Raw genomic sequence first — 27,030 nt, 5'->3', positions numbered from 1 at the left:
CCGCAGGAGTACGTGTAGTGACGAATATCACCCTCCCCCGCCCGGCTTCCCTCCCCTGAACACGGGACAAACGTGTTCGTATAGACGCTCGACAAACCGTGGTGGGTCAGGTACTTTACCACTGTGCCACCCGCGTGCCTATGAGCTTGTAGAATAGCAGATCTACAAGCTCATAGCGCTGCACTCGGTGCCGCGCTATGAGCTTGTAGATCTGCTATTTTTAAATAGCCAAAGTGTAAAATAAGTTTTTTTTTAGGTCAAATAAAAAAATGACACAAAAAAATAAAAGACGCTTTTTCGCGTTTTCGCTTTTTCGCTGTTTCGCTCCGTGGAAGCTTGCATTGACTTTATAAGGTTTTTTATTCGCATGAAAACACTTTCAGAACACTGTGTTAGGTCAAATGGGGTCGGTGGTATCTTTGTGGACTGATGGCTTCCGAGACCATTTGCAACCATTTCCATTCCAAGGTCAAAAGCCAACAGAGACTGAGAGAGAGAGAAAGAGAAAGAGAAAGAGAGAGAGAGAGAGAGAGAGAGAGAGAGAGAGAGAGAGAGAGAATGAGAGAGCGAGAGATGCACAGTTGCCCTCACCCTGCAGGCGAATACAGTACATGCCACCTTTGACATTTTGAATTGATGAATTCCATATCGAATTCCGATATCCATCAGTCAGGTGGAAAAAAAACAGAAAGAAGATGGCTGCTGCAGTAAATCTCATTATGGGTTATTGCTATAAAAGTTACCTTCCTGGCTGCCATGCATTCCCATGGTAAGGACATGCTTGGAGCACTCCCAGTATGAAATTCATCAATTCAAAATGTCAAAGGTGGCATGTACTGTATTCACATCGTTGCTCCGTCCTCCACACTGCAGGGTGAGGGCGACTATGCGTCTCTCGCTCTCTCTCATTCTCTCTTTTATTCATCGATTACGCAGGAAATAATGAACTGATTACAAAAATATAAAATGATCTCTAATCAGTTACATGTAGGTGGTACTTATGTCTATCAAATGTGGTTTTACTGAAAGGCAATCAAAGTCCAGAGCTTAGAAACGAAACACCGTGTGTGTGTGCTCCATGTTAAATCCCCTCAGTGCGGCCACAGAGTTCATGTCGGAACATGAGCAGTGTTGCCAGAATTTGCGAGAAATAAGCAACCAGGTCTATGAAAACAAGCCCAAAAGAAGCGACTATAATAGGCAACATGAGCACTTCAAACCTATATGTCATCCATTAAACAATGTGCATATTTATATATGCATTTGAAAATAGACGATCTACAAGCTCACAACCGTTCTACCATTATTTACAAGCAACTTCAGAAGCCCAATGTGGCTTATAATAATCAGACCAGGCAACACTGCAGACAGGGAGATAGGAGAGCGTATATTGGATTTGGGATAATGGCTAGCGCAGTACATGGGTGGACATGGGAGATGTGCAATGGGTACATGCGGGCCTGTGGTACAGTCATTCTGCCTCGAGCACAAGGGATCAGACCATAGTTATACCGTCATGTTACAAGGACAAGCTGTACCAAAAACAATAGCTATCAGGCCTAAGAGAGACATCATGCAACAGGGCACAAAGGCGAATAACATAATGCACTGGAATAAAGGTTACCTATAAACAACCATATTAGTATACAACATCATTTCATCCTCATCATGACGGTTAGTTCGACCCAAACGCTGTGTTCTCTTCCATCAAAATGGATGAGGAGGAGGGACTGATAATAATCAATCAACATGGCAGAGACGAGAGGCTGTTGTGCACACACACACACACACACACACACACACACACACACACAGTGGGATATTTGTACCAATAGTGCAGATGACACGACGATCGAACCGAACAAAAACAGCACTCTGCCCGCTTTAGACGCGCTCTAGGCGTGATAACTAAAGCGCTCCGAAATCAAATAAGTGCTGTGGACACAGCCACTAAAACAGTTCTAATGATTATTGAACATAATAATGGCTAAACCACTTTGACCCTGGCGTCTCTATGTATGGACACTAGACCATACCCGGTCGACGCATCCGTGGGGGGATATGCGCACATGATCTGGCAACACGGGAGGCAGTTCGTCCCATAGCTGGGCAGCCCCGTAACCATGGCGACGGTGTTTGACACAAAAACGCTAATAAGAAGCTGAGATTTGATGAAATTGAACAACGGGCTTCACAGTTAAGTTCAGATGGTAATGGTCAATGGCTGTGTGCAAAATCAGAGCAATTGGTCCAGCCACTGAGGAGAACCGGGTAGCTTCACCTACTCACTCACTCACCACTACAGACAGAGGTTACTAGAATTATAGTAGGATGTCATCATAGATGAACATGTCCAGTCAGGATACCAATGTTATCCCATCAGGAGAGAGAACTCACACAGGATACACAGACAGGTTAAACAAGTACAATTGGAAGTGATGACATAAAGAAATTTGCTGACAAAATTGGAACTGCAACACTATAAAATTGAAGCTGATAAATGGGTACTTTCTCCTGATTGGCTGAAGATTGGCCACCCACCTGAAAATGTAGTTTCTGGTTACCAAAGAAGAGACCCCAGCTACTGAACAAATACTCTATAGCAAAAACTAAAACTGCATGTATAGGTTAAAGGTAAAAAAAAATATGTTTTTCACACTTATTAAATATTAAACTTAATGTAAGTCCCTCTAGATAAGAGCGTCTCCTGAATGCCTAAATTGTAAAGTGACATTGCAATTGTGTCCTGGGTAATAGAATACATTCAGCCAAGCACACAGCCACAGCCCATAGGCGGGTTTGTCACAATTCAAAAGTGGGATATTAACCCATTGAGACCTGAAGCCGATTCTACATGTCTCCTAAATCCCAACAGTTTTCTGAAAAACGTATGTTTCTATATCAGTGGTGCTCAAACTTTATCATGTCAACGACCCCCAAAATTATACGTATTTGGCCGCGGACCCCCTTCAAAATATGTTGTTCCAGGGACCCCCAGAAGCAAAGATTTGAGTTAAAAATGTTCGCTTTAAAAATATATATATTTCAAAGATGTGCACACATTTTCACGATTTTTCAAAAATAGCAGATCTACAAGCTCGTAGCGCGGCACTCGGTGCCGCGCTACGAGCTTGTAGATCTGCTATTTTTGAATAGCCAAAAGTGTAAAAAATGGCTTTTTAGCTCAAATCTAAAAATGACACAGATACCAGGTCTCAATGGGTTAAGAGCATCGACTGGATAAGAACCCAGAAAGTCATCACACAAAGTCAAGCCAAAACTTTTGAACACAAACAAGACAGCGAGAGAAAGGGGAGGGGTGCATGTTAGAGTGCAAACTTGCGTGACTGTGTTTGAAAAGTGCGTGTGTGTTAGTGTGTGTGTGTGTGTGTGCGTGCGTGCGTGCGTGTGTGTATCTTGGACAGGAAACGATTCATCAGTAGATGAACCCCACCCAGCCAACGACCCACTTATACTGTATGGACTCTTTGTCCCAAAAAACTGCTGCTACACACATGATATTCCAGAGGTGGAAATATGTATGGAAACTCACACACACACACACACACGCACACGGAAACACCTGCTCAACTAGCAGCTGACTGACATCTCTTCACCTCTGCCCTCCACCTACTCATCCCTCTCTCTCTTTCTGTCTGTCTCCTCTCTCTCTCTCTCTCTCTCTCTCTCTCTCTCACACTCTCTCAGAGGAAACACACCTCTGACCTCACACACACAAATCATACACACACACACACACACACACACACACACACACACACACACACACACACACACACACACACACACACACACACACACACACACACACACACACACTCTCCATGCCTCATTCTCCATTTAACCATTTAAGCCCCATATAGTTTTGTGTATGACTAATAGAGTGAAAATAGCTCACTTGTGAGCTTGTAGATCTGCTACATCTTTGACACTTTTGGCTTATAATTGGCCCAGGTTCAAACTCTCTACTCGAGTGTGGTTCTGGTTCCCAGCCTTTTCAGGGATCAGGGTCCACTTGGAAATCTCACAAAAAGCTCGCGACCCACCCACCTGACCACCGTGTTAAGTGGTCAGGTGGGTGGGCTGTCTGCATTTTCAGAGCACGTTTATTTTTACTGGTCAATTGATTGCGTTTCAATCGATCAACCGAGCATAAAGTTCTTATTCATTGGTGTCACTATGAAAGCACATTTTTTCAAGGTTTTAAAGAAATGAAATGCCATGTCCTTTATTTTTTACATTAATCATTTTAATATAAATGTTATATCATCATTAAAATGTCTCAAATGTACTCAAATGTTTTACTTAAGTAAAAGTATCAATACTGCAATGTAGAAGTACTCTGCTACAAGTAAGTACAAAAGTATTGGCATCAAAATGTACTTAAAGAACCAAAAGTAGTAAAATGTTTTAAAATAGCCTAGGTATGAAATAGGTTTAAAGTGGTTAATGTATGTTTCATTATATCATGATTTATATCTGAAAAGTAACTAGTAACTAAAGCTTTCAAGTAAATGTAGTGGAGTAAAAGTACAATATTTGCCTCTGAGGTGTAGTGGAGTAGAAGTTAAAAGTATTGGAAATTGGAAATACTCAATTAAAGTACAAATACCTCAAAATTGTACTTAAGTACAGTACTTAAGTAAATGTACTTAGTTACTTTCCACCACTGCTAACATTTTTACACTAATGGCAGAGCTGCTGCCATTGCCGTGCGTGTTTCAGTTGGTGGCGGTAGTCATATTAACCCATTAAGACCTGGAACTGTGTCATTTTTAGATTTGAGCTAAAAAAGCATTATTTTACACTTTGGGCTATTCAAAAATAGCAGATATACAAGCTCATAGCGCGGCACCGAGTGCCGCGCTACGAGCTTGTAGATCTGCTATTTTTGAAAAATAGTGAAAAGGTGTGAATATATTTGAATATATATATTTTCAAAGCGAACATTTTTAACTCAAATCTTTGCTTCTGGGGGTCCCTGGAACAAAATATTTTGATGAGGGTCCGCGGCTAAATATATATAATTTTGGGGGTCCTTGACATGAAAAAGATTGAGCACCACTGATATAGAAACATAGGTTTTTAAGAATACTGTTGAGATTTGGGAGACATGTAGAATCGGCTTCAGGTCTCAATGGGTTAAATTGGTCACATACAAAATTTGCCACGCCGCCTTGGGCCGCCTGCGTAACTAGGTGATTGCATCTCAGCTTTTTGGGAGGTATTTCATATTAAATCTTACATTAAATAAATGTCTTTTTTTTAACAGTAATTTAAACAACCAGTTGCTGCTGGGTCTCATCTAGAGCAATATAATATATTAGATTGGTTTGGCCGAAATATAGGCCATTATTTGACTTTCATCAGCAGCTGCAATCACTTACCCTACCTTTAGATTATTGTTAAAGATCTGCATGACTTAATTTACAAGAAGTCTACACAATTACAGCATGTAGAGGAATTGTTATTTTGACAAAATCGTATCCAAAGATAACAAAATATTCTAAGCCCTTGGGTCTGAGAGTCTAAATCTCATCAAATGGTCGTCCGTGGCTCAAATGCCAAATAAATAATGGCCCTTGATATGAAAAAGGTTGAAAACCACTGGGTTAACCCATTGAGACCTGAAGCCGATTCTACATGTCTCCTAAATCCCAACAGTTTTCTGAAAAAACGTATGTTTCTATATCAGTGGTGCTCAATCTTTTTCATGTCCAGGACCCCCAAAATTATATGTATTTGGCCGCGGACCGCCATCAAAATATTTTGTTCCAGGGACCCCCCAGAAGCAAAGATTTGAGTTAAAAATGTTTGCTTTAAAAATTATATTCAAAGATTTGCACACATTTTCACTATTTTTGAATAGCCTAAAGTGTAAAATAATGCTTTTTAGCTCAAATCTAAAAATGACACAGTTCCAGGTCCTAATGGGTTAAACGAATGCAACCAGGGTTGGGAGGCGCCACACACATCACTACAGTGACAGCAGCGTTTGTAGCGGTATAGCTTCCTGTGCAGTGGCACTTTGCAAGTCGCAACAGGCCAGCGTCACACATCAAAGGCTTGGCCTCTGTATCCATCCGCACGCTGCTTCTGGAAGCTCCCGAGGGGAAACCCCACTGTGACACAGTGAGTATAGCATTGGTTCTCAAAGTGGGGTCCGGGGACCCCCAGGGGTACTTGAGGGGGTTCCAGGGGGTCCCCAGCTAAATGATGGACAGGAACCAAATGGACCCTTATGGGTCTGTAACTCTGAGAGTGTACAAATGGAACCAAATGGACACTAAACGGGTCCATTTGGTTCCATTTGTACACTCTCAGAGTTAAATTATCATTGATTTTACGATATGAATTGGGGTCCCAGAGATAGAAATGCCATTAAATGGGGGTCCGTAGCCCTAATGCATGTCAAACTGGGGGTCCTTGAAATTAAAATGGTTGAGAATCACTGCTAGAGCCGTAAAAAAAAACTTCTCTTATGGGGGTCCCTGGCATATATTTTCAAATGGGGGTCAGCGGGCTAATAAGTGTCAATTTGGCGGTCCTTGACATGAAAAGGTTTGAGAACCACTGGACTATAGTGACCTATACCGGTGGTTCTCAAACTGTTTTGTGGGGCCAAGGACCCCCAAATTGACATGTATGTGGCCGCGGACCCCCAACTGAAATTATGTTGTGGCAGGGACCCCCAGAAACACAAGATTTGTGTTTAAAAAAAAAAGATTTAAAGTTTTGCACACATTTTCAAGATCTTTCAAAAAATAGCAGATCTACAAGCTCGTAGCGCGGCACTCGATCAGGGTCTTCAAGTGGGCCCTGGTGCAGAAAAGGTTGGGAAGCGCCGCTCTAGCTGTCTGTGTTGCGCGGGAGAGGGTGGGTGGACCATTAGCTCAGTCTGAGCGGGTGGGCCATTTGCACCGCCTCTTAAAGGGTAAGCCCACTTTGGTAGAGGTTTGGGTTGTGTATTTATCTTGCCATGATGTAACTCCAAAGGTGGACAAGAAATCAAAAATAATTGCTCCATTGATTAGAAATGGATCATTCTAAATATGCTCCTCATTGACCTACATTGTACGGTAAAACAGCTCTCAAAGTCACTCTTTTAGCACATAAATGAACCCAAACAAAGCTGATTCAGACAATATAGAACATCCCCAAACCCACTACTGTTTGTTTTTTTAATAAAAATGTCAACTTCCTGTTGATTTTACTATTTGAAGATCTGGATCCGGGTCCGCCGATCCAGTCCGGGTTTTCTACTTATTAAAAATGGCAAAATCAACAGGAAGTTGACATTTTTATTAAAAAAAAAAACAGTACTGGGTTTGGTGATGTTCTATATTGTCTGAATCAACTTTGTTTGCATTCGTATTTGTCCTAAAAGAGTGACTTTGAGAGCTGTTTTACCGTACAATGTAAGTCAATGAGGAGCACATTTTGAATTATCAATTTCTAATCAATGGAGCAATTATTTTTGATTTCTTGCCCACCTTTGGAGTTACATCATGGCAAGGTAACTACACAACCCAAACCTCTACCAAAGTGGTCTTGCCCTTTAACACTGGCATGACTGAGGTTACATTATCCAACACACAGCCTGCAAAACGGTCATTTTGAACAAGAAATCAAGCTCTCCTATTCGTTACTGTCTCACCTCTGTGCTCCAGACTAGCTGACACCTTCTCACCCACACAGTGGGGGGTTCCATTGTCTTCTAAATAGCCATTAACATCTCAATTGCACTCTGCGCAGTCAGTGAGCCCACATAATGTTGTTGTTGTAGGCAGACACAAACATTATAAAATTAGGCTAACTTGTAATGGTAACTGCAGATTCTGTATGTAGAATATTTATTTTAAAAAAAGCGTATAAAACAGCGCGATCTGTAGCGTCACACATTAAACTCTTCAGTGAAACATGGAGCCTATATGAACCACTGAAGCCACTGTCTAATTACGTGACTCTAGGGTTAGGGTTAGATTACGTGATCTCCATTGTGCAAAACACATGGATATCTCTTGACAAACCAATATTATATTATATTCACATTATTGTCTGAGCGTAAAGCTCTCATTCTATCAGCTGTTCACGCTGATGAGAAAGCGTCTCCTCTCCTGTCCCTCTCATCTCCTTGTCAGCGTAACAAGTGAACACATCGCTATATGTTCCACAAATGTGCTCATTCCTGCGCTAAATATCTGATCTACAAACATAAAACAATCGCTGCCTGCCGAGCCATATGCTTGTAGATCACATCTGTTGGCACAGCATTTTAAAACAGCGCGATCCAGTAGCAAACACTCTGTACACTGCAGTGAAAGGGTTGCCAAATTTTGCGAGAAAAATAAGCAGTCAGGTCTATGAAAATGTTACTGCATGCATTGTGCCCTAAGAAAACAGTGAGGCATGAAACCATTGCATTGTAAATGGGGTTTATATCCGAGGCAAATTTGCAACCCCAGTCCCTGGTTAGACCTTTCTATATAAATATTTACCTAATAAAAATTATCTACAAAAGGACATGCATGAAGCTCTAATCTAAACAAGTATGAAAATATATTTATATCTGCAAAGTAACTAGTAGCCTAACTAAAGTTTTCAAATAATTGTAGTGGAGTAAAAGTGCAAGATTTGCCTCTGAGTTGTAGTGGAGTAGAAAAGTATTACCATTATAATATAATTATATATATCATTATAATAATAATAATAAGTCGCTTATAATAAGCAGACATGGCAACATAGAATAGTTGCGCAGCAGCAAGTCTGCTGTCTACGGGCCGCTCTGTGGGGGGTCTCGAGGTGTAAAGTGCCTCTAGGGAGGGGGGGAGAGAGGGGGAGAGCGATCAATTTAGCCGAAATAAAACGGCTGGGATGGGATACATGGTATGTATATCATATTTATAATGAGTTTAAAAAAAAAAAAAAAACGGAGATGGTTTGAAACATATATTTAGGAAAAGTCATGAAAGGGGAAACTTTCTCAGAGCTTCCCTGAGAGAAGTTAAGCCACTTTCAATTCTCAAAATCGGTCCTATTGATTGCTTAGTCACGGAAGTGTTAACCCCTCTCCAATGACAGAGCAGTATACTGTAGTGGGCGGAGAATAGTGACTGTACAATGCACGTTACTCAAACTGTTGATTTTGTGGCTTTCCCAAAGTACTCAAGCGGCCGCCAAGCTAAACCACAGAGGACACACGCGCACACACACACACACACACACACCACACACACACACACACACACACACACACAGAGAGAGAGGGGAAGCAAGAGAGAGGAAGAGAAATAGAGAAAGAACGAGGGGACACAATTGGACAATCGTTAGGGAACGGGAGAAGAGAGAAGTCGACAGAAACAAAGGGCGGGTTGGGGGGGGGAGGGCGAGCTGGCCTGAAGTGACCCTCCCTTCCCTCCACACGGTGTCAGTTACAGGTTATTCTCTTAAACCACTTCTCTATTCTCTTTCATTCCAGTTCCTTATACCGCCTCCTCGTTCACTTCCACTCTCATTTCTAATTCAGCCCCACTCTGCGCCTCTCTCTCTCTCTCTCTCTCTCTCTCTCTCTCTCTCTCTCTCTCTCTCTCTCTCTCTCTCTCTCTCTCTCTCTCTCTCTCTCTCTCTCTCTCTCTCTCTCTCTCTCTCTCTCTCTCTCTCTCTCTCTCTCTCTCTCTCTCTCTCTCTCTCTCTCTCTCTCTCTCTCTCTCTCTCTCTCTCTCTCTCTCTCTCTCTCTCTCTCTCTCTCTCTCTCTCTCTCTCTCTCTCTCTCTCTCTCTCTCGTACGGGAGGAGGGGGAGTTTTAAATGAATAAATAAATGTCTTCCTTTACCCTCCTACCTCTCATCTTTCTTTCATGTCCTCTGACTAAAGCGACAGAGAAGTCTTTTATGTGTGACGCCCTCTTAACCCATTGTGGACCGGGAACGCATCTGTGTGCCATTTTTATTTGATTTCTTTGGGCTTTTCAAAAATAGCAGATCTACAAGATCTGCTATTTTTTTTATCGTGAAAATGTGTGCAAATCTCAATATAGGCCTGTATACTTTTTTAAAAGCGAAAATGTTTAACTCAAATCTTTGTTTCTGGGGATTCTACAAATGTCTTCTAAATCTACGTTTTTTGCTGTTTTTTTTTTTTTTTTTACTTGTGTTGCTATATTATCAATGGTTTTCATGTCAAGGACCCCCAAAATAATATGTATTATTATACATATTATTTTGTGTATAATATATCTAAAAATATTTTTGTTCCACTAGGGACCCCCAGATGCAAAGATTTGAGTTCAAAATGTATATAAAAGATTTGCACACATTTTCACGATAAAAAAATCTTTAGCCCAAAGAAATCTTAAAATGACATGAGATGCGTCCCCGGTCTGAATGGGTTAATAATAATATTTTTGTGAGCACAAAACGAGCTTCGCTGGTCCAACGTGTAGCGTGCCAAGAGAGAGGCCAGCGGTCAAGTAAAGCACCCACCACTTTGGATTTGTACTCGTCGACTTATCTTCCTTCAGCGAGGAGTAAACCTGAATTGCCCGAAAACGCTCCCGATATCAAGAGGCTTGGGGTGCACAGCCAAGGAATATAATCGTGAAGGAGGAAGCCAAGCACGCTCCTTTTCAAACATTCATTTTGCCTCAGCGGGATGGGCAACCGACGCCTTTCAGCTGTTCTGTATTCATCGGCTTCGTAGTGCACTGATGAAGGCTGAGGAGGTGAAACGTCCCGCCGAGGCAAAAATACTTTTTGTAAAAGACATTTATAGTGTGCTCACTGTGCTGGCTTCCTTCTCTACATGTTCCTTCACGAGCCTTAAAGCCTACTAGCCTAGTTCAGAACAAAGCCCTAGCTTCGCTTGCTTTCGTTTATTTGCTAAAAGAGTGACTTGAGAGTCAGGGGTCTTCAACGTTGTTCAGGCCAAGGACCCCCTAGCTGAGAGAGAGAGATGAAGCCGGGACCCCCTCTATATTGTATAAATTTGCGTTTCAGATTCAACTTTTTAATTTTTTTACTGGGTCTGCTCGTTTTCCCCTCTACACCTATACCTCTTTGCCAAAAATAGCCGATCTACAAGCTCACAACGCCTCGCAGTGTGGTGCAGTGTGAGCTTGTAGATCGGCTATTTTGGGCTACAGTTCTCCAGAGAAAAGGGATGCTCGGGTTCAAGTGGTTGATGTACAAAAAAAATAAAAAAATATATATATATAAGATAGATAGATAATTTTATTTCTGTACCCCTATAGCTGAGTGGTAATTTTGGATCATCTTGAATCCTATCTTCAGTCCTTCTCTCAGATTTTTTATATCTTAGAAATTCTTTCTCTGCTGATCTTAAATTGTCCCACAAGGTCTGAAGATCTTGATTCCAGTAGGGTTCTTTTTATGTCTGGCTTTCCGCTTACAATTTTGCAATTCTGTATAGACATCATCCCCAAAGTTTATCATACCAAGCATCTAAATCCTTTTGACTAAACTTTATACCTCCCACTTGCTCAGTTAGACCCAACAATATAGTGTTGTATTGTCTAGAGGCCAAAAACGTCTCAGGGAGTTGTCTTGGTAACACATTTCTACTAGGATGCTGCAGTGAATCTTCTTTAACAAAATATGGTCTCACTTGGAACTTTAACAACAGTAAAGAATGGTCAGGTAATTTACACCTATCACCCAATAAAGAAAGACCCTCACTCCCTACAGTGTCATTTCAGAGCATCGTTTGACACAACGCCCACGCAATGCGCAGTATCAGTATATCCATCCAGATGGATAGATAGATAGATAGATAGAGAGAGAGAGAGAGAGAGAGAGAGAGAGAGAGAGAGAGAGAGATAGAGATAGAGAGATAGAGAGATAGAGAGATAGAGAGATAGAGAGATAGAGAGAGAGAGAGAGAGATATATATATATATATATATATATCACACAAAGATTTGGTGGCCCCCCTGTAGTAACTCTGTGGACACCCCTAGGGGTCCTGGACCCCCTGTTGAAGACCCCTGGTTTATTTGCTAAAAGAGCATCATTCAATGAAAGTCAATTCTCATTGACTTGTTCTTTTTGGATTGTTCATTTTGAATCAGAATCAGAGTGATGTATGTCGCTAATGGACTAGTTATGTCATGACAGGTAAAAAAAAACACACAACCCAAACCTCTACCAAAGTGTCCTATTGCTTTAAGTTAACACACTCCTGCATTTAGCTGTGGGATGGCTGGCCTACGTGTGTTTGTGTCCTGCCTACGTCCTTCCTGCCGTCCTCATCAGATAAATCACCCTGCTGTCTCATCTCCATGGGCTGTGTTCATCATGTGGGTACACAGCGTGTGCGTGTGTGCGTGTGTGTGTGTGTGTGTGTGTGTGTGTGTGTGTGTGTGTGTGTGTGTGTGTGTGTTGGTATAAATCAGAGCCGCTCAGCACCTCTGCACAGCCACGAGAAGAAGAGGACTGGATAAAATATACAGTATATGCTGGGCTGGAGCCACACTACTGTAGGCGCTGATGAATGGGACATACGTGTGCGTGTGTGTGTGTGTGTGTGTGTGTTTGTATTGCTATACTTGTGAGGACCAAGTATAGTAGAATTTGAAGAAATATACATTGCGAGGACCGTTTTTCTGGTCCTCGCAAGACAAAATGGTTGTTGTATAGTAAATTGGAATTAGCGTTAAACATGATTCATACTTATTTGCGCGCCAGTGTCATGCACGCGAAAACAGCCGATCTACAAGCCCACAACGCGTCGCAGCGCGACGCGTTGTGGGCTTGTAGATCTGCTGTTTTTTCGGCTTTAGGCTTACGGTAAAAATGGCAATTATTATTTTTAAATGGCATTCATAACATGGCTGTCCTAAAGTGTTGATGTTCTCACAAGTATAGTAATACAAACGTGTGTGTGTGTGTGTGTGTGTGTGTGTGTGTGTGTGTGTGTGTGTGTGTGGTGTGTGTGTGTGTGTGTGTGTGTGTGTGTGTGTGTGTGTGTGTGTGTGTGTGTGTGTGTGTGTGTGTGTGTGTGTGTGTGTGCGTGTGTGTGTGTGTGTGTGTGAGAGCACGCGATTGCATGTGGAATGGTAGGAATAATAATGAGAGTGTGTTGGTGTGCATGCATGCGCGTGTGTATGTGAATGATAACGTGATCAGTTGAGGTGTCTGGCAGCCAGCCAAACCCTCTGCTAATGTCATGAAGAATAATATTTATGCCTCTTCATGAGGAGAGAAAACTGGAATAGAATAACATTTAGAACAGAATGGAATAGAACAGAACAGCGGTTCTCAAACGTTTTCGTGTCAAGGACCCCCACGGACCCCCATCTGAAAAGATGTTATGCCCAGGGACCTACGTTAGAGAGATTTGTGTTATAACTGTTCACATTTTTTTTCCCCATGATTTTTTCCTAAATCTTTTGAAAATAGCCGATGTACAAGCTCAAAAGCGTTGTGAGCTTGTACATCGGCTATTTTCAAATTAGCCAAAAATATAAATTAGGGTTTAAAGTGGTTAAACTGATGGTGACGATATAACACATTTTGCTGGGGACCCACAGGAACCCTCTCAAAGCGCCTCTAAGGGTCCCTGAACCCCACCTTGAGAACCCCATACATTCTCTCTTTAACCCATTAAGACCTGGAACTGTGTCATTTTTAGATTTGAGCTAAAAAGCATTATTTTACACTTTGGGCTATTCAAAAATAGCAGATATACAAGCTCATAGCGCGGCACCGAGTGCCGCGCTACGAGCTTGTAGATCTGCTATTTTTGAAAATTTGTGACAATGTGTGCACATTTTTGAATATATATTACTTTAAAGCGAACATTTTTAACTCAAATCTTTGCTTCTGGGGGGTCCCTGGAACAAACTATTTTGATGGGCGTCCGTGGCCAAATAAATACAATTTTGGGGGTCCTTGACATGAAAAAGATTGAGCACCACTGATATAGAAACATAAGTTTTTTCATAAAACTGTTGGGATTTAGGAGACATGTAGAATCGGCTTCAGTTCTCAATGGTTAATGTTAAAACCGGGAAAGCTGTGTCATCTTAGATTTTTGCCTCGGCTATTAAAAAAAAAAGCTGCTATTTTTGAACATTTTTTTAAGAATCTGCAAGTGTGAGAACTACTGATTTAGAAGGCATTTGTAGAATGGGCCTGGGGTCTTAATGGGTTAAAGCGTACAGCGGTTAATATAAGAGTCTTATCACCGTGGAAGAATGGAGCAGAGACAGAGGGATATAAAGGAGAAGTGGAGAGAGAGGGATGTGGTCTGTCATACAGGATGACACACAGTCAGGAGGGGAACACTACAGCGCTGACCCTCTGTCCTGGACCACTGGACACACACACGCACAGACGCACGCGCACATACACACACACACACGAGCACACGCACACCAACCGGACAGCATTTGTGTCATTTTAGATGTTGCTGCAGTATATAGTATATCTAGCAGCAACATCATTTTATTTATTATTTTTTTGCTGAATATTTTTTATTCAGCTTGTAGATCTGCTATTTTTTTTATCGTTTATCTTTGAATATATATATTTTTAAAGCAAACATTTGTAACTCAAATCTTGAGCTTCTGGTTGAACAAAACATTTTTTAGATGGGTGTCGGCGGCCAAATACATTTGTTTTGGGGGGGGGTCCTTGACATTTGTAGATTCGTTCCCAGATTGAATGGGTTAACTAATCCCCCCCCCCCCACCTGTAAGACACACACAGAGTGAGCTTGTCAAAGCCTCTGTGGAGTGCTCAGTAAAGCAGGGACATCAGACAGCCAGAACTAACCAACCAAAGCGCACAATGAATCTGATCTCCCCTGGCTGTGTCAGACAGACAGACAGACAGACAGACAGCCCAGAGAGAGAGAGAGAGAGAGAGAGAGAGAGAGAGAGAGAGAGAGAGAGAGAGAGAGAGAGAGAGAGAGAGAGAGAGAGAGAGAGAGAGAGAGAGAGAGAGAGAGAGAGAGAGAGAGAGAGAGAGAGAGAGAGAGAGAGGAGACATGGGAACCAGAGGAAAGGTGAGAGGGCAGAGCAGCTCTGTGGGGAACAGCCGTCTCCTCACTGATGACAGACAGAGAGAAGATGGAGGAAAGGTTTCTCAACAGGGTCAGCAAGAGGACGGGATTACTCCCTACTACTGAGGACCACTTTGATAGGCCAGCACGCACGCACGCGCACACACACACACACACACTCTTGTATTACTATACTTGTGAGGACATCAATATTTTAGGCCGGCCAATGGCGATGGCCCCCCAACTCTACAGCACATGTACGGCAGATGTACAAGCTCACAACGCGACGCGTAGTGAGCTTGTATATCTGCTATTTTCGATGCATTGGTATAAATCAACCATAACTCTATCCTAACCCTTAAACCTAACCTCTAGAACAGGGGTTCCCAACCACCGGTCCGCGGACCGGACATGTACCACCGGTCCGGGAGAAGGCGGCCGGGAATTCCAAGTTTTCCCGGCCGTGAATCTATAATTCCCAGGATTCTCCAAAGAGCAGAGAAAAGTTGGGTCGGTCACATGAAGATGCCAAGGATTTGTCAGTGATGTCACTGTGGTTTATAAACAGCTTCGTCCGTGCTACTTCCTGCTTCATATCAGTGACATCACGGTTATGAATCCTTGCTGTCTTTATCTTTGCCTTCGTTTCAACGTGTTTTGAATTCAGCACCGTCGCTACAGGCTGTAGCCAATTGTGTCACGATCGCGTTAATGAAACACAAAACGGGATTATTATTTTATGGCAACATTCAAGTGAACTATCAGAAGATGTAACTATCAGATAAAGTAATGCGTCGTCACTCTGCAAGTTTAACTAAAGTTTTCCACCTGTCCAAAGCATAGACTGTATAAATGAGATGGACAAACCCCCTCCGCTGCTTTCTACAGACCGAAAATGAATCCTTTGCTGCAGACTGTAAGTCCGCCATCTTTCACTACGCGTCAGAATGAGTTCAGACCATTATTGGTTGGGTAACTTGTCAATCAAGAGCGGGGGGCGGGGAATGAATGCTATTGGTTGTGTAGCGTGTCAATCAAATCATCCCGCCCCTCCTAGAGAATAGCCTACTTTATCGTCAATTTTATAATAAATAGAACCATAATTTAGCAAAACGCATATCCTGATGATTGAAAGGAGACTTTAAACTAGCGACTGGAAGCATATAGAATTTATGACAATTTTTATTACAGTAAGAAAATCGAGTCTGAAAGTTGGTAAAAACCCATCGGCTTGCGTTAAAATAAATTCTTTCTGAACTCACAGGTCGGCACGGGTGAAACAGCGCCTCTCGCTGGACATTTACTAAACATCCGGGTTGGCCTCATAGTAAATATCTCAGCCTTGCCCCTTGGTCCAAAGTCATTTCTGATACAGTCATAAGCTTTTTTAATCATCCTATCCTTGTTGATATAACACCATTTAGGTCAATGATATAACATTATGTAGTGATATAATAATATATAAATAGCCAGTGATGTGTCATTGACTGGCAGTCAACCCCTGTGCTTTGGTATGATCGATGCGCGCGACCCCCCGCGAGCAACGACCGACATCCAACAAGGATATCTCACTGGAAACCACAAGACTCACACCTCTGAAACCCTACTACACCACGGGAGCGAGAGAGAGAGAGAGAATGCCTAAGTGTCTCTTCCCTGTTCTTTTAACTCATTAAGACCTGAGGCCAATTCTACAATGTCTTCTAAATCCTAACAGTTTTTTGAAAAAACTTATATTATGTCAGTGGTTCTCAAACTTTTTCATGTCAAGGGCCTCAAAATGTACATGTATTTGGCCACGGACCCCCATCTCAAAATATTTAGTTCCAGGGACCCCCAGAAGCAAAGATTTGAGTTACAAATGTTCGCTTGAAAAAAATATATATTCAAAGATTTGAGCTCAAATCAAAAAATGACACATATGCTTCTCCCGGTCTTAAAGGCTTAACCAGTGTTGCCATGTCTGCTTACTATAAGCGACTTTGGGCTTGTTTTTCGGTAAAGTAGCTTGTAAATATTGGTAGTTGCGGCCTGCGGGTTTCCGTTTTTTTGGACTCGTTTCTAAAGTGGCTTGCTGCTGTAATGTTGTTTAAACCAGTGGTTCTCAAACATTTTCACGTCAAGGACCCCCAGATGAATATGACGTTGTCTGCAGACCCCCGTCTGAAAACAGTTGTTATGCCAGGGACGCCCATACAAGATTTGTATGGGAAAATGTTTCAAAAATATCCCAAGGAGAAAGAATCAAGAAGATTTTTATTTGTCACTACTCATACAGACAGTGGCGTGCACAGACATTTTGAGGGGCAGGTGCTCAAGTAAATTATACTTTTTTTTGTTTACTTGGTCTGCTCTTTTTTCCCTCTACACCTATACCTCTTTGGGTATAAAAAAATAAATTAAAAAAAATAGCAGATGTGGGCTTGTAGATCGGCTATTTTTGGCTAAAGTTCTCCTCAGTAAAGGGATGCTAGGTTTCGAGTGGTTATGGTAAAAAGAAAAATCCTATCACATAAAGATTTGGCGGACCCCCTGTAGTAACTCTGAGGACCCCCTAGGTGTCCCGGACCCCCTGTTGAAGACCCCTGCTGTAAACTGAAAAAAAAACAAAAACGTTTTTTTTTTCTTTTTTTCAAAAGGGCACTTCTGGTCAAGAGGGCAAAGGGCAGGTGCTCTAGCACCACCTAGAGTCTATCTGTGCACGTCCCTGCATACAGAAGAATACAATACAAGAAGCAAAATGCTATTTTACAACAACAAGGACGATAGTAATAATAAATAAGAAAAACTAAGAATAAACGCGAAATATGAAGAAGCCTTCAGCATAGCATTATATTATACAGTATGCGCAATGAGGCATAGAAATGTGCAATAAGGCATAGCCAATTAGAGGTAGAGAAACAGGAGGAGGAGAGCGAGAGTTACACTGAGAAAGGAGGCAGTGTGTGTGTGTGTGTGTGTGTGTGTGTGTGTGTGGGGGGGGGGGGTGAGTGAGTCAGGGTGAGACAGAGGAGAGGAGGGCGGGATGGAGATACGGGGGCAGACAGAGTTTGAGACGGGGTGAGAAAGATGACACCGGTAGAGAGACCTTTGCTGGCACAGAGAGAGCGAAGGGGAGAGACAGAGAGAGAGAGAGACACGCACACACACAGACACGGTGGAAATGTAGCACCGTAGAGACAGAGACAACAAACTACGTGGCAGCGGCACCGAGGGCCACGCTATGAGCTTGTAGATCTGCTATTTTTGAAAAATCTTTGAATATATATATATATATATATTTATAAAGCGAACATTTGTAACTAAAATCTTTGCTTCTGGGGGTCCCTGGAACTAAATATTTTATAAATGTTCGCTTTAAAATATATATATATATATTCAAAGATTTTAAATAACCAAAGAAATCTAAAAATGACACACAGATGCGTTCCCGGTCTTCATGGGTTATATATATAATATATATATACAGGTCTGTAACTCTGAGAGTGTGCAAATATGGAACCAAATGGATGGACCCATTTGGTTCCATTATGACAATCGTGCAAAAATTATCTATCTCAAATAACTGCGACCAGGTGATTATGTAATACATGTGACAGGCCTGAACCAGAGTGAACAAAGGATAGTCTTGAGAAAAGGTGGCCGAGAGAAGGAAAGGCCAGTGAACCAAAGTGTTAGCTGCAAGGCTATCCGGCCACTATAGGATGCAATTCGTTCACACTTATCTTTTAAATACTTTCAAGCCACAGCAAAAAAGGCACAGGATGTTTTATATTGTCGTTTGTGTACCAAGGCTACTGGAGGACAAGCTGCCTTCAGGCTGGTATGGTTGAGAATGGGAAACACAAAGATGACATAAGATAATAACACCATTCTGCAAACGAGCCATTTCATTTTATGAGCCTTGTAAAGCTGAGCTTAACTTTCAAGTGCAGCGACAGGCGGGAAGACAACAGAACAGGATAAAACAGACTAAAAACCAGTGTGTCACCAGCTCAAACCATTCAAACCTGAGGCGATTCTTTAAAAAAATCTAAATCTCTAAATCTAAAGTTTTTTGAAAAAAATCTGGAAACATATTTTTCAAGAATTTTGAAAAATAGCAGATCTACAAGCTCGTAGCGCGGCACTCGGTGCTGCGCTATGAGCTTGTAGATCTGCTATTTTTGAATAGCCCAAATAAATCTTAAAATGAGACGCAGATGCGTCTCCGGTCTTAATGGGTTAACCCATTCAAACCGTGAAGGGAACGCATGCGTGTAATTTTAGATGTCTTTGGCTATTCAAAAATAGCAGATCTACAAGGTCAAGTGCAGCGCTATGAACTTGTAGATCTGCTATTTTTGAAAAATCGGGTCCGCGGCCAAACACATATAATGTGGGGGGTCCTTGACATGAAAAAACTGAGAACCACTGACATAGAAACGTACCGTAGGTATTTCAGAAAGGTTTTTTTTTTTTTAGAGGACATTTTTTTAATCGGCTTCAGGTCTTAATGGGTTAAAAGGTATAGTATGTAACTTTACCCTGTGTTTATAACACAACAGTAAATATATTTATATGTTTTTTCTACCAACCAAATTCCTTCTATACAAGGAGTTATCAGCCACTGGAGTAGTGTGGTGGTGTCGACCTGCAGAAACATATTGCCCTGCACTGTTTGTTTTGGTAGATGTGGATGTTTTTGGGCAACCAAACCAAACAGTGAAAACACCAAAATACAGCGAGAGGACAATGCGTTTCTGCTGATAAACACCACCACACTACTCCAGTGGCTGATAACTGCTGGTAGCCGGGGAAACGATTGGTAAAAATAATTATTTATTGTTTTTTTGTTATACACAGGGCAAAGTTGCAAACTATGCCTTTAAGCGACAACAGCAAAACCGTGACAAAAACACCTAAACAAAACAAACACACAATATGGTATCTGAAAGACAGCAGCAGCAAAACAAGTTAACCCATTAATACCTGGAACTGTGTCATTTTTAGATTTGAGCTAAAAAGCATTATTTTACACTTTGGGCTATTCAAAAATAGCAGATCTACAAGCTCATAGCGCGGCACCGAGTGCCGCGCTACGAGCTTGTAGATCTGCTATTTTTGAAAAATCATGAAAATGTGTGCAAATCTTTGAACATAATATATTTTTAAAGCGAACATTTTTAACTCAAATCTTTGCTTCTGGGGGGTCCCTGGAACAAAATTTTTTGATGGGGGTCCGCGGCCGAATACATATAATTTTGGGGGTCCTTGACATGAAAAAGATTGAGCACCACTGATATAGAAACATGCGTTTTTCAGAAAACTGTTGAGATTTAGGAGACATGTAGAATCGGCTTCAGGTCTCAATGGGTTAACATAGCATTATAATTGGTGTAACCACTTTAAACCCTGAATACATTGGATATTTGAAGCGCGCAACACGTCGTGGGATGCGACATGTTGAGAGCTTGTAGATCGGCTATTTTAAAAACATCTTGAAAAAAAAAAGTGGAAAATATGGGATATTTTGCAGTCTTGTGTTGGAGTCCCTGGCACAGCATATTTTCAGATGGGGGTACGTGGCCAAAATACATTAATTTGGGGGTCTTTGACAGGAAAATGATTGAGTACCACTACCACTGCTCCAAACGCAATGCAAATATGGAATGTTGTGAATTCATACATGTTTAAATTCTCCTGTAGAGGATAAGGACTGTGTTAGGCATTTGGACTGTAGAAGGTTCCACAGTGGAAAGAAATTGGGCACTGGTTCTCTCTCTTAAGCACTCACGTTCCGCCGGGGCCTTCGGGGCTCTCATATCAAGATTGCTTGCCCGTTTGTTGTTTAATTGCTGTTGCTCTTATCCAGCCAAGCCAAAGGAACAGAATCTATTTCAATTTGCCATCGATGACATTTCAGCTTAAGGCTGAGTACCCCACACACACACACACACACACACACACACACACACACACACACACACACACACACACACACACACACACACACACACACACACACACACACACACACACACACACACACACACACACACACACACACACACACACACACACACACACACACACGATGGGTTGTGCAGCAAAAAACAACTTTCTACAAAGTCAAGTCAAAGTTGTTTAGAAAACACTCAAGCACAACATATCTTCATCACAACATGGTGCGCGGGGAAACACTCCGAACTCCACCTTTAACCCCTAACCTCCACACAGACCCAGTCCCACTCCCAGCCAGTGGTGGAAAAAGTACTCTTAAGTAGGCTACTTAAGTCCGAGTATAGATACTCCTGGTCAAATGTTACTCAACTGCAAGTGAAAGTTGCTCAGTCAGAGCACTGCAGTACTTGCTTTTACAAATGCTCAAGTATTCAAAAGCACAAATTACAAAGTACATGTTCTTTTTCATTTTGATGCATGGAAAACTATCAATAACAGTGAAAATGGCAGACATAAAAGCTCACATTGCACAACAACGGCCCCGTCTCTTCCAAAACAAACACCAAAATACAGTGAGTTTCCACGGGTAACCACCACCACACTACTCCAGTGGCTGATGACTGCTGGTATAGAGGGAAATGATGGGCGAAAAATGTATTTATTGTTTTGTATGTAAACACAGGGAAAATTACGTACTATGCCTTTATGTACAGTACTCAAGTAAATGTACTATGTTACTGTCCACCCGTGGCAAACACAATACGGCGTGCAGGGAAACTCTAGCCTGGTAAACCCTCCCTCCGGAAATCTCATTTCCATTTGATTTCAGGAGTGAGTCTGGCCTGATCGCCCATTGTGGGGGTTTCTAGTGGAATTACCAATCAGCGTCGACTCGTCGCTCATCGTTCTGTGATTGACAGCGACAGTTGGCCAATCAGGTGGCGAGTACGAGTGAGCCCGAATGGGACCGAGTGCAGCCGACAAAAATGGAACGATCCGCCATTGTTTCTGTGGCCAGTTACACTTTTTACTTTCGGTTTTAAAACGCTCTCAAACTTCTTTTTTGAGGCACGGAATTTACTTTTAAGATATCGTTTGGATAGAATTTAGTTGTTTAACTTCATATATGTGGTCAATTTATCATGACAGAGCCTATTTAAAAATAAAAATCGAGAGAACCAGCAGGGGCGGGCAGTGCCCCGCATGTATCCGAATAAGGCAACCTATTTTGGGCATGGCCGCCTCAAAAGTCCCGTTGCGTCACATTAGTCTGGAGGTCTGCCGATTGGCTGGAGGGGAACAACGATCATTGGCTGAAGGGGTTGTCAGTCAACGGTATTACTCCCGCCCAACTCCAGCCCACAGCCAATATTGCAGAGTGGGCGATCAGGACAGACTCACTCCTGAAATCAAATGGAAATGAGATTTCCGGAGGGAGGGTTTACCAGGCTAGGGAAACTCTTCCCAACGCCAACTCTGACCTCCAACCTCTGCCCCGAAAACCTCTGCGTCTGGTAAATCACTCTCTCCGTCACGAGGCATTCAGCGAGCATCGGCCTCTTTCCAAGAGAGCTGTGGCTGGATGATGCGGGGCAGAGGAAGAAGAGAGGAGCGTGGCCTGCATAATGAACCGTCACAGTGGCTTGACCCAGGAGGAATCCCATGTGGAATTCGAAGGATTCTGGAAGGGAAAAAACGGCGCTGACTGAGCCGTCTTTCTGTACTGGACGGAATGAGAGAGGGATCTGTTATGAGTCCAACTAAACGCTGCTTGTTGTGCTCAGTACTGGTGAACGTCACGGGCGTTACTGCCTCTCAGCCTGCAGGCTTTTTAACCCATCAAAGCCGGGAACGGCATCTGCGTAACCACTTTAACCATTATTTTATACTTTGGCCTATTCAAAAATAGCAGATCCACAAGCTCTTAGCGCGGCACCGAGTGCCGCGCTAAGAGCTTGTAGATCTGCTATTTTCCTTTTTTTAAATCATGAAGATTTGGGCAAATCTTTGAATGTATGTATACTTTTGAAGCAAACATTTTTAACTCAAATCTTTTGGGGTGGTCCTTGACATGAAAAAAGTTGGTTAGGATTTAGATGACATGAATCCCCCAGAAGCAAAGATTTGAGTTAAAAATGTTATACATAAAAAATATATATAATTGCACACAATTTTAACGTATTTTCAAAAATAGCAGATCTACAAGCTCAGAGTGCCGCGCTATGAGCTTGTAGATCTGCTATCTGAATCTTTGCTTCTGGAGGTCCCTGGAACAAAATGTTTTGAGATGGGGGGTCTGCGGCCAAATACATATCATTTTGGGGGTCCGCCTTGACATGAAAACGTTTGAGAACCATATAGCAACATACGTTGGAAAAGGTTAGGATTTAGAAGACCTTTTTAGAATCCGCCTCAGGTCTTAATGGGTTAATCTGACCCAGGGCAAAGCAATAAACCTTGTGTGTGAGTGTGTGTGTGTGTGTGTGTGTGTGTGTGTGTGTGTGTGTGTGTGTGTGTGTGTGTGTGTGTGTGTGTGTGTGTGTGTGTGTGTGTGTGTGTGTGTGTAAAAAGCTGCACTTCTGTGCCTGTGTTGTGCCTCTGTAACTATGTAAACCTATGCATGCATGCATAGTTTTACATGTAAAATTACAGCATTACATGTACATACGTATGCGTTGCACACATGCCAGGATAAATAGACATACATGTAAGACTCAACTGAGCAGCGGTGCTACGGCTATTTATAGAGTGGCTATATTAGCTCACCATATGTGTCAGTTGCTGCTCTCAAAATGGCCACTGACAGAAAAAAAAGGGAATGTAGGAAGAGGACTAGGTAAAAAGGCAGACGAAAACTGTGTGTGTGTGTGTGTGTGTGTGTGTGTGTGTGTGTGTGTGTGTGTGTGTGTGTGTGTGTGTGTGTGTGTGTGTGTGTGTGTGAGTCAATACTGTGAGGCATTATTGCTGTCAGACAGGTCCACGAAAATATAAGCGTGCACAAACGTGTGCAAGGATCCAGAATCGGTAATAAGCCTAGGGAGGCCACACACCCTTGCATATTTGTACACACACACACACACACACACACACACATGTGCAAGTGCACGCACACGCACACACTTACACGCACAGCGCCAACAAGTAGAGCCTGTTTAGGACAGTAGAGCCGGCTGTGACTCACACTAGCTTGTCAAAATAACGTCCCACTGACAGCAGTGACTCGAGAGGGTAGAAAGAATACCTTGCAACTGTGTGTGTGTGAGAGAGAGAGAGAGAGAGAGAGAGAGAGAGAGAGAGAGAGAGAGAGAGAGAGAGAGAGAGAGAGAGAGAGAGAGAGAGAGAGAGAGAGAGAGAGAGAGAGAGAGAGAGAGAGAGAGAGAGAGAAAGAGGGAGACGACGAAGAGTGATAGAATTTGAGTGTGTGTGTGTGTCTGTGTATATGAGAGAGAGCGAGAGAGAGAGAGAGAGAGAGAGACATAAGGAAAGGAAAGGAAGGAGATAGGCTATTTGTGCATTCTCCCAGCAGCACTGTCTGGGGGCAGAATGAATGAAGCCCGATTTATACTTAGTCGAAAGGATAACCGATCTAAAAGCTCACAAAGCGCCAAACTCGCTACTTGTTGCGAGCTTGCAGATCGTGCGACACCGTCGCTAGGGCGAAGTATCGGGCTTCATGAGAGAAGAAGTGGGCGTTGATGAGAGCTGAGGGAAATCGCTCCCTCTTCTGCCTTGTGCACGCATGCACACGCACACGCGCGTACATACACACACACACACACACCAAACAAAGCAGCTAGTCACTCACTGCCAGAGACAGAGAGCGACTCAAACGTCAAAAACTGTTTCTCTCTCCTCTCTCTCTCTCTCTCCTTGGAATTCCAACTCACTTGATGAAGCAACGCGCTCCCTCGAACGTGTACCCTTCCTCCCATCCTGTAGGTAGATCTGTGAGGAAGAGGAGGGAGAGAGAGAGCGAGAGAGAGAGAGAGAGAGAGAGAGAGAGAGAGAGAGAGAGAGAGAGAGAGAGAGAGGTGGGAGAGAGATGGAGGGGGATGTGTAGGAAGAGGAGGGAGAGATAGAGAGAGAGAAGAGGAAGAGGAGGGAGAGAGAGAGAGAGGAGGGAGAGAGAGAGGGGGGGAAGAGGAGGGAGGAGGGAGAGAGCGATAGGGAGAGAGAGAGAGAGGCCATGAGAAAAACAAAAAGCAAAAACATAAAACAGCTGTTGAGAGATACGGGGCTGATTAGGCTGCGCGGGAGCGCGCTCGCAAACACACACACACACACACACACACACACACACCTGCACGGCAATGCGGTGCCTCGACCATAAAATCAGGCGATTTGTTTTGATCTGCACGCAGATTCCTTTGCAGCAATTTATGAGAATCAGAATCCCTTGTCACTGTCATTGCATTATCGCTCCTAATTAGCTAGAATACTGCGGGGGTAGCAGACAGTGCTCTGTCATTTGGTTGTTATTATCAAATACCAATGACAAATAAGGTGACACCGTTTGACTTGATAAAAGGAAAACCTTGGCTGTGATTATGGCATGCACTGGATCAAGACTATCATTATATATTCTATATTATATGTATTTGATCGATGTTGACATTCTTATTTCTTATATGGAGTAAAAGTCAGACTCGAACAAATACATCTATGTGATGTCTATGATAGTCTTGATCCAAGGCTAACACTGATCGTGCTGTGAGCTTGGTGATTCTTCTTCAATGCGGGATTCATTCCAATGTTAGTTACGATGCTAATCATTTTTTATTTTTTCCTCTGTAGAATTAAGACCCCCCTCATTCTACAGAGAAAAACTGTGACATACCGCCAGGCATTAAAGAAAAGGATGAGATAGGCTAGTGTTTGCTGCAGCGGTCAATGTATTGCACTGTACGTATTATTGTTAGGAATGTGACATATGTCATTGCATTGGTTGGGTTCGATCCCCCCCCCCCCCGCCGGAGTGCATGCTGGCCCCGGGCATGGCCCCCCATAAATAAATACGTGACAGAACTTTAAGAAAAAAAAGTGTGTGTGTGTGTGACGCCGAGCCGAGAGGAGAGGTGAAATAGAAAACGGGAGAACCCGTGCGTAATGACTCGACGAGAGAGAGAGAGAGAGAGAGAGAGAGAGAGAGAAAGAGACAGACAGACAGACAGACAGACAGACAGACACACACACACACACACACACACACACACACACACACACACACACACAGAGAGACAGACAGAGAGAGAGAGACACACACACACACACACACACACACACACACACACACACACACACACACACACACACACACACACACACACACACACACACACACACACACACACACACACACACACACACACACACACACACACACACACACACACACACACACAGAGAGAGAGAGAGAGAGAGAGAGAAAGAGTCGGATAGAGAGAGAGAGAGAGAGAGAGAGAGAGAGAAGGCTGTTGCTCGCTGCAGACTCGAGTCGAGGAGAAGAATTTTCTCCTCGCCTTCTCGCGTTTCTCGCTGCAACAACTTGTCCCTTTTCTCTCGTTTCCACGCGCACATAACGTTCCCGACGGCGTGCGTGTTTGCAGCGGTGGGGGAATCGCACGAAAAACTCAAAAGCATAAGACAGAGCGATACGTATATATCCTGTTTTTTTTTTTTACCTGGAGTTTTCCTGTGGCCCGTTATAACGGCCTCTCCAGTGACAGGATGCAACCAGGTTGTACTCTTTGCTTCTTCGCTGTTGGTGAGAAGAACAAGGCAGAGAAAATAAGGTGGAGAGAGGGGAAAAAAGGGGGGAACAATAAATGGTTTTATTTCCCAAAAGGAGAAAAAAAAACACAAATCCCGATGCGAGCTGTTTATATCCAATGAATATTTACTTGATGAAGAATATGCGTCCGTCCCGAGTCACCCCATAACTCCACGAAGAGGGCAGACAGGAGAGCCAGTCCGGGTTAGCGTTAGGATCCGCCGCCATGTCTTTAGCTCATAGACTCACTCTAACACTGTACTGGCTGCCTGCTGC

The 27,030-nt window shown here is 42.8% G+C and overlaps 1 protein-coding gene across 2 annotated transcripts in view; it reads right to left on the bottom strand.

Annotated features, from left to right (window-relative positions):
• Positions 1-27,030, bottom strand: part of plekha5 (pleckstrin homology domain containing, family A member 5) — a 271,083-nt gene extending 244,053 nt beyond the window's left edge. For both annotated transcript variants that reach the window (XM_084050252.1, XM_084050253.1), the window contains exons 1-3: positions 26,885-27,030; positions 26,666-26,742; positions 24,872-24,929 (exon numbers count right to left, since the gene is read on the bottom strand). In XM_084050252.1, coding sequence (XP_083906378.1) covers positions 24,872-24,929; positions 26,666-26,742; positions 26,885-26,982 — 233 coding nt within the window. In that variant the 5' untranslated portion in view covers positions 26,983-27,030. The remainder of the gene's footprint in view (positions 1-24,871; positions 24,930-26,665; positions 26,743-26,884) is intronic.

This window comes from Gymnoscopelus microlampas (genome assembly GCF_963454915.1).
Source record: "Gymnoscopelus microlampas genome assembly, chromosome: 23".
Taxonomy (NCBI): domain Eukaryota; kingdom Metazoa; phylum Chordata; class Actinopteri; order Myctophiformes; family Myctophidae; genus Gymnoscopelus; species Gymnoscopelus microlampas.
Note: the sequence above shows the minus strand (reverse complement) of the source record. Positions and strands in the feature narration are given on the sequence as shown.